General features: G+C 41.7%; 2 protein-coding genes across 2 annotated transcripts; one reads left to right on the top strand and one right to left on the bottom strand.

The window, feature by feature from the left end:
- Nucleotides 1-439: 439 nt before the first annotated feature.
- Nucleotides 440-2,604, top strand: LOC133538976 (uncharacterized). Its single transcript, XM_061880948.1, has 3 exons — nt 440-798; nt 871-1,046; nt 1,119-2,604. Exons 2-3 carry the CDS (start codon nt 885-887, stop codon nt 1,584-1,586), a joined length of 630 nt encoding a protein of 209 aa, XP_061736932.1. The 5' UTR covers nt 440-798; nt 871-884; the 3' UTR covers nt 1,587-2,604.
- Nucleotides 1,912-12,211, bottom strand: atmin (ATM interactor). The gene is made up of 4 exons (XM_061880925.1): nt 11,881-12,211; nt 7,582-7,707; nt 5,468-5,667; nt 1,912-5,384 (listed from the first exon to the last, which is right to left on the bottom strand). The coding sequence occupies exons 1-4, from the start codon at nt 12,208-12,210 to the stop codon at nt 3,650-3,652; spliced, it is 2,391 nt and encodes a 796-aa protein (XP_061736909.1). The 5' UTR covers nt 12,211; the 3' UTR covers nt 1,912-3,649.
- Nucleotides 12,212-12,764: the final 553 nt, after the last annotated feature.

The raw sequence follows: 12,764 nt of genomic DNA, 5'->3' as shown, positions 1-12,764 counted from the left end.
TTACTTGCAAAAAAAATAAAGTTCATTAGTTTGAACATCAAATATCTTGTCTTTGTAATGCATTCAATTGAATATGGGTTGAAAAGGATTTGCAAATCATTGTATTTCGTTTACATTTACATCTAACACAATTTCCCAACTCATATGGAAACAGGGTTTGTACATATTTAAATACGCAAATGAAGCCGCCACCTATCTACACGCAGTCTGAACATTACTTGATTAACTTAATTAACAGACAGAACATTCATTAATGGACTTAAGAGTTTTTGGCGGCTGGCGGGTCGTCACACGCCATTTTCACTCTACTTTCAAGGAAACATCTATCGAGCTATTAATTTATCCCGTTTAATCGGTTTATGATGAATACCGATATGATAATTTGCAACTGCATTGTTTTGAACAAGTGTGTAATCTAATATGTTAGTGGGGAATGGTAAATACACGCCGCCGGAAGAGGTTGTCATCTGATGAGGTTCACGTAAGCGGCGCAGTTCTTTCACAAAAATGTATTCTAATGATTTAATTATCATTTATCTTCACAAGAACAACACAGCCACTTAAAAATGTACAGTTAACTTCATGTTCACTAGCTGAAATAACCATGGATGCTTTCATTCCTTAAAACTGATATCTGAATGACGAGATTCAATTAGGAAATGTCATAAAATATTGACACTTTTTCATTTCTTTAGCATAACTCCTGAAAGGGTGGCCGCAAGAATCCATCCCAGGGCTCACTGATGGGTGGGAGGGGTATTTAACAGCCACACATTGTAGTCTTCTCAACTATTCGAGGTGAGTTTACATATTATTCTTTTACTAAGAACCATTTTTAAGATTGCTTTTTTGTCACTCATCCCACAAAAGGGGAGCTCACAGCTATGAATGGATCAGACGAGGAGATTCCAGATGAGGAATATGCGGCCGAGTTTTACAGAGCACAAAGGATTCATGTGGATGCCCTTCTTGACATAAGTGAGGAAGCCTTTTTGAAAGAAGTGGAGCCATATGAGTATCACTGCTATCCTGGTTGGGAAGAGGCTGTGAGTGGATCTGTACTTAAAAAAAAAATCTATGTTAACAAAGGTTAAATTTAATATTTTTGTTCTGAAAAGGTGTGTGGCTGGGACAGAGTGGCTCCAATCAGTGGCATTCTTCTTCCTCAAAAAAGAGACAAGAAACCAAAGCCACGCAAGGAAACAGACAACCCAGCACCCTTGCACGTCGTCGAACCAACAACCTCTTGCGGCGACACCTTAGCCAGCGGCGGTGAACACTGCAGTGAGTCCCACACAACCCCTCATAATTTGAAGAAACCCACGCCACCCAGCCAGAGGTTGCAGCCAGAGTCCCCGGAGTGCCTCGCACCGGATGGCGTGGACGAAGACACGTCACACCTCGTACACGAAGAGAAAGCCCCTCAAAGTGGGACTCCTTTGCAAAGTGGGACTCCTTTGCAACTTCAACATTTGCCTCAAAACACGTCAAAGAGCAGCAGGTCGTCAAAGTCCTCAAAACGCCACCAGACTAAAAGTACAGTGGTTCCCATTACAAACTTTACATTTTTACCTCCTATTAAATGAAAGCCAAATTTTGGCTCCCCATGACAGATTAATAACCCTGCAGGGACATGACAGACAATTGTAAAAGACATGTAGATGAGTACATCCGCAATGTTGCCATTTGTTTTTATCATATAAAAGTTAATGCATAATTCCCTGAGTGCACTCTAATTTTAGGCAACATCAGCAAAGCTGACAGCAAAAGTAAACCTACTGCCACATCTCAATGTTGTGTATAGCATTACAGTTGAAAACTAGTCTCAGTTTATGTTAATGAAGTATATTGTTCTACTTTTTACATATTCTACACAAGACCAATCAAAGAAGCATATTGAAAAAAACACGATATGTTCCAGCAGTTTATTAAGAACCTCTGGTTAACGTCGTTGCCCTTAGATCAAGCAAACATTTGTTTCTACCATCATACTTAAAAGCATTTTGTGCTAGAAAAACCATGCATGATCTTAAAACAATTGTGTTCCAAGCCAACAATGTATCCACAGTTGCAATCAGAAGTATGCATTCGCGTACCATTGGCATGTAAGAATCATAATTTTTTGGGGGCCTTAGATACAAACCATTCTTTTCTAGAGTTGATTATACAATGTACATATTCAATTAAACAATTGGGTGGACAAGTTTGAATTTATTTTGCATTTCCTGTAGTCTACATCAGGTTATTATACATAGAGGCTCAAATATCTCCACTTACCTATATCTTTGAATTGATATGTGGTGCAAAAAGTTTTACACTATAAACTTGATAAGGTCGAGCCATATTCTCTTTACTGATCATGTTTGGAGTGTGTGGACGTATATATTGTATGTCAACAACTCTAAATGTAAAAATACCTGCTTAATGTTTTTCTTCTGCAAGAAACACACGGGAACTCAACTTTGAAAAAACAGAAAGTTCCAATATACACCTGACCAACACATGTGGAAATGTGATACAGAAAATAATATATTTTCACATTGTAATGTGTAAGCTATTGTAAAGAAACAATATGCGGAATATCATGCAACTTCAATAAAAATACAATGCAAAAAGTATTGTGATTATTTTTGTTAAACATAATAGAATACGAAAAGATAACACTTGTGTTAAGGCACCATCAACGTAATAATATTTTTACTCCAGAGTAGAACATGACCTGCTTAGGGTGCATTATCAATTTGAAGTAACTCAGTGCAACACAATCAGCATACAATGGGTTTAGTAATTGTTTTTGACATGCATTGAGTTTTTCACTATGGCAGGTAATACTAATATGCTTTGCAGCAACATGACTTTTGACTCACAGCCAGCATATATACTTACACCAAGCTAATGAATAAGTCAGACAGACAGCTTAGAATCAGTTACCTACAAAAATGACCACATCAGAATAGAATGACCACATCAAAATAGAATACATATTTTCCCTTCACTCAAAAGGTGTGCTACGACTGATAACGTTACCTTTGTACTTGTGCGTTTTTGTTGTTTTTTTTACACTGACTTCTTTGTTCAGTAAGGCTTCATCCAGAAATAGTCTCACTAGTGCAACTCTGTTAATGATATTGTGTGCTTGCCTTTAAATCGGCTAAGCAGCCATTAAGATGCTTGTGCGGACAAATTGAAGACTTCCTGCACATACTAAATACACACAAAGCAACTGCAAAAATGTGTAAACGAACTTTTTTCATGCATTACATGCGTATTTAACTACAGTAGCCTGGATTAACCACAGGTGTAACGTTATGTCTAAGTACACTATGCTAGCAAATACCCCCCCAGAAAAAAAAGACAAACAAAAAAGTAGCATTTCAGACTACACACATTACACAACATTTATGTGCAAATAAATATGTAATGACTGAGCTGAAACATTCGGCCCATCGAGCTATAAAGTGCACTAAGCAGTCAGGAAACAAACCTAGAAACACTCCCGGACGATGTGTCCCAAGTGGAATGATTCAAAGACATTTTTACGGACTTCATTTAACTTAATGGCTAATCCACTATTGGACAGCCTTCGCTCATTCTTATGACAGAAAGAGGCAAGTAACCAAGGACATCAGGCAGCACCGTAAGAGTAATTTCAGCGGTTGGGTTTCTCAGGGTGCTGAAAGAGAGCAAAAAGCTCTTCACATGTCTGAGTTTCCACAGAGCTGAAATGGCAATCAATGTTCCATGCCAAATCGGCCGACAAAAAGTCATCCATGACCGTTTGGGTTTCATTGCTTGTCAAGAAGAGGTTACCGAAGTCCTCCACCTGGCTGGTCTGTGTCTCTGTGCTGTTTAAAAGCCTTCCCTGGTCCCCCTGAGTGACGGGGCACTGAGGAGGAAGGCAGGGAGCAAACGATGGCAGATCGGTTTGCGTTTCAGTGTCAGAAGACTCTGTGCTCATAGAAAAGCTTGAATGGCGCAGGATGCTACCAAGGGGCAGGTGACTTCCAGCACTTAGAAGGAAGTTTAGATCAGTCTGAGTTTGAGTGTCAAAAAGCTCCAAGTCACTGGCTTGGGTTCGATTTGTTCCCTCACTTTGGTCTATATCGTCCATCAGGAAGAAATCTGTCTGGGTCTGGATGTCCAGAGACTCAAGTGGTGTGTCTTCATTCAGTCCTCCCAGGTGGCTCTCCTCTGTCTGTGTTTGAATGTGCACAGAACTCAGAAACTCTTCAAAGTCAAAATCCATGGTACTGTGCTGCTCCTGAACGGGGGTCAAGCTTGAACCGCCAACTGTGGTGGTGTCGGTCAACACTTGATGGCCAGAGAGAATGTTTTCCAAATCATTTAACAAGGTCATTGTCTGGGTTTGGTTGTCTGCAACGTTGTTTGGGTTCAGTTCATCGGTCTGAGCCCCAAAACACATGGCCCCTGTTGCCTTTGCATCCTCATATAATCGACTTCCTGTGGCAAGCAGAGGCTCATCTCTGTGCAGCGCTGTCTGAGTGGAGACACTGAGGGAATCCCCTCCAAAAAGGTCAGAGCACATGATGGACTGATCATGAACCTTCTCCTCCCATTGTGGAATGGTGAAGTAGGTCTGGGTATGCCTGGTTTTACACGGCGGCACAAATGAAAAGGAGCAAGTACTTTGGTTTAGGGATTGGCTGTCTGTCTGAGCCCCGATAGTTGATGTGGCTTTGGCTCGGGTGTACAAGGTCTGGGTTTGAACACTGACTGGCAGGAGGATTTGGGCACTCACACTGATGTCCGTCTGGGAGCAGGATGATACAGCAGGCTCGCCCACAGAACACAATCCAATCCCCTCTGTGACCCCTGAAGGTATTTTTGCCAGATATGACTTGTCTGTTTGAATGTTGGTAGATGTACTCCTTCCTCGTCCCGAGTCCTGTGGGACCGGACTGCCAAGCCCAACTTGTACACCTGTGCTGATTGGCCCAAGGCCAGAGCGAGAAGTAGGCATACTGTCCTGAAAAACTAAACTCTTAGCATCCACCTGAGGCACTACAGCTCCAGAGGCCTGTGGCAGGAGGTGGAGAGTGCTAACAGAGCCTTGGCTGTTGACTGCTAACACTACTGACCTGAGAGCTCCACTCTCTGTAGAAGGGAGGAGGACAGGCAAGTGAGCCAGCTGCATCACAGGAACACTGACCAAAGCCATATTGGGTTTGGGTAGAAGTGGCTTCTGGAGGATTGTGTTGCCATTGGACATCTGGCTGGCCAAGTCCGAACTTTGAATGATGATATCAGAAGGGGGTGTATCCTCAGTAACTTCATAAGTGGAAGGCATGATCCCAGCATCAATGGTCTTTCCCTTTTCAGAATTTGAGAGTTTCTCCATCTTTCGCCTTTTTACTGGAGGAATTCTAATATAAAAAAAAGGTTAAAGGGTTTATAGAGCTAAAGGTTTTTGAATATTGCAAAATTGGTAAATTATTAATATACATGCCTGTGTTCAGTAGGAATCTCATGTCCTGTCCGAAGGATATGTGATAGAAGGGCAGCACGGCTGGCATACGGACAGCCACACGTACACTGGTAAGTCTTCCCACAGTCCTCAATGTGTCTCTTGAGGTCCCACTCGGTGCTGTAGCCATTGCTGCACTTGGAGCACTTGTGTTTTTTCTCTGCATGCATCTTCATAAAATGCTGAGAATGTGAATTCAAGTAGGTTAATAATGACAAATTAAAAAAAAAACAAAAAAAAAAAAAACTGTTCATTGGATTGGCAGTTGCCTGTTTAGGTATCGTGAGCCCCAGTTTAAAGTAAAATATTACATGCACGTACAACAGCTAATATCTATGAATATTATGTCATTTGAACACATTTCGAGCTACCCCTAACACCTGAATCAGGCATGCATTTAGGCGCCGTCTATGTGGAAAAATGTGTTTGCTGCCGGTAAAAAAAAACATCCAAACCGTGCTGTTATCATTGAGTCACATTAAGACGGAAAAATGTCACCAGGTGAAAATAATGTAACACGATGCCTTGCTATTACCGAGACCATAATATGTTTCCAATTCGGCAGATAGGCAGCTGGAAACCATTGCCACCGGATATAGTTAGTTATATTACCCATGATTGTCACACACTCGGTGTGGCAAAATTATTCTGTGCATTTGACCCATCACCCTTGAGATCAGATAGTGGAGATATGACAGATGACTTCTCAACTACCAACACTCGCCTCATTCATCAACTTTCTTCGAATCCCCTTGGAGTGGTCAAACAACGCATAATTGTGCTTTGGGTAGGTCTAATCATGTTTTAATTTTGACAAGCTACTGCTGTCAGATCAGAGTGTGCCAGCGGTATAACGCTTAATGTGTTAAGTTACGATGCATAATTTTGGTGACTGTTTTAATATTGAGGTGAAACACTCAAAATAGTATTTTTGTCATGCTCTCATGTTTGATAAACAAATAGATTATATTCTAAGACACAAGACAGCCTCAGCAGGGACAGGCAAATGGGCAAATACACAAGGGGATATTGCAGATATTTGTGTGTATGTAGATTACTCCATTTAGTCTTTCATTGCAATTTTTATGTCAAAAATTGTAATAACCATTCCATTTGGAATTTTTATGAGTGAAGGAAGGAATGGTACTTTTATGAACATATAATTGTCTTGCCACACATTGAAGAAATTTGCAATATTATACTTTCAAAAATATTAGATTTATGTGTACAACGCCCATGTTTGCTTATGCCGTCCTTGGCCGCCTGCTGTAGCTTCATTGCCGTCCACCCGTTTCAAACAACCGGTAAGTTGACCGACCCTGTACTGCCAGTTTCTTCAGCCATTTTAAACTGTCACCTTTAAGATTTTGAAAATACCGTATAGTAGTACTATACAGTAATACAACGCAAGTGGTGTATGTTATTAGCACACTGATTGCATCAACTGCAGCGCATACAAACTTGCGGTTTCCTGTCACAAACCTTAGATTGGCCAGCAGTCCAAGGACTGGGGCAAGAGTAAAATATAAACCTCAGTCCCTTGCGGTTGGGTTATTGCAGTAATTAAAACCTCAATGTCAATTTGATGTTGAATAATTGTTCCAGCCCTACAGTATTTTCCCAGTCGTATACAATTGTCATTGAGACAAAGTACTTTTTCTTCAGGTGGTACTTGCTTGACAATGCGATATTTAAAATAACATGACGTGTTTATGATTGTGAAAGCACCTGTGTTGCACATTCTAGTTGGTCGATGACAAGGTTTTGTTGCCATAGACCTAATTGCAGTAACTACAGCACACACACAGCTTTGTTGTTCACCATTGCTTGCTCTGTTACTCTTTTTTGTATGATCACGACAGCGTGATGGCACAGCGATGTCATGGTAATCAAAAAGTAGTAGTTTTCTTGTCCACCTAGTAACGAACGACAAGGCCGCGTTATCAGAATTTTCCTGTCTGGAGTTTTCAAAAACTATGGTTCCACACCAAAGAGAATGCCATTTCCATTTGGATATGCAAGGCAGTACAATACTTCACTGTTCTCACCTAAAAATGTACAGTGTGGCCACGACCTTAGATTTGGTGTAAGCTTACTTGTTTAACCAGTGAGAATTGGGAGAAGGGTCTTCCTGGCCCTCTGGGACAACCCTCTATGGGGCAGCAGTATAGCTTTTTGCAGGACTTCATGTCCTTTCTGACAGTGGGGTTGACAATACCATCCTGAGGGACACAGAACAAAAAAAAGATGCATTCAACTTTTAGTGTGTTTCTTGCATCAGACCAAATAATAGTACAGTGTTAAGAATTAAAAGGTGACACCAGTATTGACCTTCTTTTTAAGTCAGAGAAAGGGCAACCATTATTAAAGAATGATCAACATTTTATTCAAAAGAGAAATATAAGACTTTTGTATTAGACTAACAGACAAGCCTTCAGGCGGCAAAACATTATTACTTCTACAGCCAAAGTGTGGCCGAGGTCACCTCCATCTACCCAAACATCAGAGGAAGAAGAGAGGCTAAAAACTATTGATCATTAATAAGTCAAATACATAATCATTCAACAAATACAATGAATGCAATGCATTGCTTCAAACATAATATGGTTGTAGGCTCAAGCATGAGTCATGTTAATTAAGTTATCTATTGCAAGGAAAACTGGATATATTGTTGTTGTGCAAACAAAGGGGAATGTTCAAATGGTTCTTATCAAAACACATTCTCTCTGTTGGACCCCAATGAATAATAGGGGATGCATGCAGAGTGAGTAATTGAAGCAGTGCTCTGTTATCCTGTCGTCCAGAGTACATAATTACTACATCTGACAGAAGAACTGCCAAATCACTGTAGATTATAAACAACACGCTTGATCCATGTCCCAATTCTGCATACTATTTAGAGTTTTTTATGCAGCTACTCACTGGTACAAATGTGATCCTCATGTTGTCCAAGCCTAAGATTGCTGACACTGACACAAAGTCTTTCAACCACACTGGCATTAGAGCTGGAACAGATTCTGTGTAAATGGGAGTGACGTAAAGCTGGGGCAAGAGTGTGACGTGTAAGTCTCCAGACCGTTTGAAGGCAATTGTCATTGTTGAACAAGTAGTTTATACGACACACCAAATGCAGGTGTGGACACTGTCACACATTTAACTACAAGGTATGTGAGCTCCATTTAAGAAAAGAAAATTGAGACAAAAAGGAATATTTCTATCAGCATGAAGTGCTGCCCCGATGTACAATTTGGAAAATCATGACGACAATTCCTGCACTTGGGTGCATTTCTACACTATACTTTACCTTAATTTGCATCTACCAAACATTTTTGGCTGTGTTTTTTTTTTTGTTCTGACTTGCATGTCCCATGTAATGTACTGTAGAATTTTAATGGGTTTTAGTAGATAATTTACTAACATTATCATTGTGAATGATAAAATTTGTCTGGCTTCACGGTGGCAGAGGGGTTAGTGCATCTGCCTAACAATATGAAGGTCCTGAGTAGTCAGGGTTCAATCCTGGGCCCCGGGATCTTTCTGTGTGGAGTTTGCATGTCCTCTCCGTGAATGCGTGGGTTCCCTCCGGGTACTCCGGCTTCCTCCCACTTCCAAACACATGCACCTGGGGATAAGTTGATTGGCAACACTAAATTGGCCCTAGTACCTGCCTTCCACCCGATTGTATCTGAGATAGGCACCAGCGCCCCCCGCAACCCCAGAGGGAATAAGCGGTAGAAAATGGATGGATGATAAAATTCCATAACATGCATTCAAATAACGTTTCCTATTTGGCAACTCTATCCTGTAGCCATGCCCTCTTGGGTAATATACTTCGTGTTGTGCCCCATGTTTACAATCCGTAAAAAAATATATTCCTTCTCACTGGCTACTAATAAATACTCTTGAGTACAACTGGTTCGGAACTAAGTGTTCAGATTGTAAATGCCTAAATATTATCAGCAAAGGGGACAGACGTCAATGTGGTGGCTTAGAGAATGAATGGAGCCGACAAGTAAGCTAGGTAGATGGTTAAGCTAACGAGCTTGTTTCGGTGCTCCTAACCTAATTCAATGTGGCGTTTAGGCAAGAACGGTTACCTGCGGCTGAGGTAAACGTTCAACAAATTTTGTTCAGATCGTATTTTAACTTATTTCTGAAAGAAAAAAACATGCAAGTGATATTTTCACACAAAAATGCATGTTTAAAAATGCAAATGTTTGCATTTTCCTAAATATTTTCCTTGCCTGATCTAGAAAAAGCACTCGAAGAGCGCATACCTCTGCCCTGCCTTCTGAAAGTGAATTAGTCCTGAAGGCAAACAGTAATCTGGATCACCTCCGAAAATATAATCACTTGTTCCTTGAACCATTTCCTGAAAGTTTAATCAAAACTTAACGATCACTTTTTGACCTATCTATAAAGGAAATGAAATAAATGAAACAAACCCTCCAGTCAGTCATCCACCCTGTATCTGTGGGTGGAGGCGGGGCCACTAACACACAGAAGATGAGGCTTGTAACTAGTAGATGTGTAGTGAAGTCCGTCTTTTTTTAAAATGTTTATTAAAGCTGTCCTCAGTGAAGTGGTGGGTGAAAACACAGGGGCGAGCTCTTCTAGCAAGTGGGTATCAAGTTGATGATGCCGTGGTGTGGTTGGGAGAGTGGCCGTGTCAGCAACCTGAGGGTTCCCCTGCTTCTACCAACCTAGTCATCTGTTGTGTCTTTGAGCAAGACACTCAACCATTGCTCCTGATGGGTCGTGGTTAGGGCCTTGCATGGCAGCTCCTGCCATTAGTGTACAAACGAGTGAATGTGGAAATAGTGTCAAGGCGCTTTGAGTACTTTGAAGGTAGAAAAGCGCCATACAAGTATTTACCATTACATTATGTAATCGGGACGGTGAGGCGCAGTGGTAGAGTGGCCGTGCGCAACCTGAGGGTCCCTGGTTCAATCCCCACCTAGTACCAACCTAGTCACGTCCGTTGTGTCCTGAGCAAGACACTTCACCCTTGCTCCTGATGGGTGCTGGTTAGCGTGTTGCAAAGCAGCTCCCTCCATCAAGTGTGTGAATGTGTGTGAATGGGTTAATGTGGAAGTAGTGTCAAAGCGCTTTGAGTACCTTGAAGGCAGAAAAGCACTATTCAAGTACAACCCACTTATCCATCCATCCATCTTCTTCCGCTTATCCAAGGTCGGGTTGCGGGGGCAGCAGCCTAAGCAGGGAAGCCCAGACTTCCCTCTCCCCAGCCACTTCGTCTAGCTTTTCCCGGGGGATCCCGAGGCGTTCCTAGGCCAGCTGGGATACGAAGTCTTCCCAACATGTCGTGGGTCTTCCCCGTGGCCTCCTACCGGTTGGACGTGCCCTAAAAACCTCCCCCGGGAGGCGTTCGGGTGGTATCCTGACCAGATGCCCGAACCACCTCATCTGGCTCCTCTCGATGTGGAGGAGCGGCGGCATTACTTGGAGTTCCTCCCGGATGACAGAGCTGCTCACCCTATCTCTAAGGGAGAGCCCCGCCACCCGGAGGAGGAAACTCATTTCGGCCGCTTGTACCGGTGATCTTATCCTTTCGGTCATGACCCAAAGCTCATAACCATAGGTTGAGGATGGGAACGTAGATCGATCGGTAAATTGAGAGATTTACCGTCTGGCTCAGCTCCTTCACCACAACAGATCGGTATAACGTCTGCATTACTGAAGACGCTGCACCAATCCGCCTGTCGATCTCATTATCCACTCAACCCATTTATCATTTAATCAAAAACATGTGATTTCACAAAGATGCTTCTTGAGATGGAGTATTGATAGTTTATAATCCGGCCTATGATGCATTATTAGAACGTAATTTGTGCGGTAATGTAAAAAAACGCAAAGAAAGCACTTAATGGCCTTTGCATTACAATTACCATTCAGCCTGTTTAAACAAAAGTGCTCATTGCCAAAGCTTGCTGTAGAAGAGACAACATTTGCGTGTAAAGGGCCTCTCTCATTCATGGTGGACAAACACATGAATTACTCCCACAAAAAACCTGCTTGCCGCTTTTACCGCCTCCACAGTAAACGTTGGATAACAGCTTTGGAATGACAACCACGAGTGGATTTAGACAATAGCAAAGCAAGGCAATAAACATTTTCAACCGAATCCTTACTTTATGTAAAAGACATACACGTTAGCCTCCTAGCTAAATCACGTTTCGTCATTGAACTAAATAAACTTACCTTTGCAACGTTTGCTAAAACAACCGCACGTCATTTTCTTTACTATCAATTGATTTGACCCGCTCTAATAAGTAAATACTGATGACGTGTGTTTTTAATAGTGCAACGTAAAGCGAATTGCCAGCTAAGTGAGCTCGGCTAGCATGCATGTGTTCCAGAACATTCTGGTGGTTTACCTTCACTCTGTGTGACTTGACGAGATGCATGTTCAATGCAGGTGTGTTGGGAAGGATCTTCCCACATCCTTTGACCGTGCAGAGGATGTTTGTTCTCACTTCTTTGGTCAGCTCCACTACGGACGGTTTAATTATCTCCCGAGACTGCGACACAGCTTCTTGGGGACCACAAGGAATGTGTTCGGGTGCGTTATCACCGGTCATCGCCTTGTCTGTAGCCGAAGAGGCAGCCATGTTTGTATGTTGACAGTCACTCCCAGTGGTCAGTCCTGTAACCAGGCTCCGATTGAATGGGCGGTCGCATTGATGTCCCATTGCTTTGATTGACATCTCGTCCGTCCAATAGGAGCACAGGAAACATGAACAACATTGCGACATCCGACAGAAGCAACCATATTTCTGATTTTCAAAATAAAAGCATTAAATAAAACAACGTAGGCGTGGGTCTTTCTTTATTTTATTTTTTTTTTTACATACAAACCTACATAACGATTTTGTGAGAAAAAAAACATCACATGTAAAATCATATTTACAAATACTTAACTCAGAAGTTAAATCTAAAAAAAAAAAAAGTATTGTGAACGATCTTAATTGCTGGTTTGCATATGACGTCCCATCCGTCTTTCTTTGCGTCTTGATTCACGAAGCACATTACCAATGGGCGCTATTTGCATGATGCGCAACCGCATTTTGCAAATTTAATGTCAAATCAAATCAAATCAAATGTTTATTGGATTCATCACTATATAGTGTACATCCCCGACTAAACTACTACCACAACTCGGTTTACTATTTATAAAATATAATAATGTAGGGTTACCTGGAACTTGAAATAGGCCACCCGGCCTGAATCCACACTTCCCTCGCCAAACACCTTCGTTTCC

The sequence above is a fragment of the Nerophis ophidion genome, linkage group LG02 (genome assembly GCF_033978795.1).
Source record: "Nerophis ophidion isolate RoL-2023_Sa linkage group LG02, RoL_Noph_v1.0, whole genome shotgun sequence".
Lineage (NCBI taxonomy): Eukaryota > Metazoa > Chordata > Actinopteri > Syngnathiformes > Syngnathidae > Nerophis > Nerophis ophidion.
The sequence above is the reverse complement of the archived record's forward strand: the minus strand, read 5'-3'. Positions and strand labels throughout refer to the sequence as shown.

What these genes read in the sequence shown, in the direction of transcription:
- LOC133538976 (XM_061880948.1), top strand. Translation starts at nt 885, where the DNA reads ATGAATGGATCAGACGAGGAGATTCCAGATGAGGAATATGCGGCCGAG. An exon ending in ATCCTGGTTGGGAAGAGGCT is followed by an intron (nt 1,047 to 1,118) that starts GTGAGTGGATCT and finishes TGTTCTGAAAAG; the next exon opens with GTGTGTGGCTGGGACAGAGT.
- atmin (XM_061880925.1), bottom strand. Translation starts at nt 12,210, where the DNA reads ATGTCAATCAAAGCAATGGGACATCAATGCGACCGCCCATTCAATCGG. An exon ending in TCAAGTCACACAGAGTGAAG is followed by an intron (nt 7,708 to 11,880) that starts GTAAACCACCAG and finishes TGTGTCCCTCAG; the next exon opens with GATGGTATTGTCAACCCCAC. An exon ending in AATTCTCACTGGTTAAACAA is followed by an intron (nt 5,668 to 7,581) that starts GTAAGCTTACAC and finishes TCACATTCTCAG; the next exon opens with CATTTTATGAAGATGCATGC.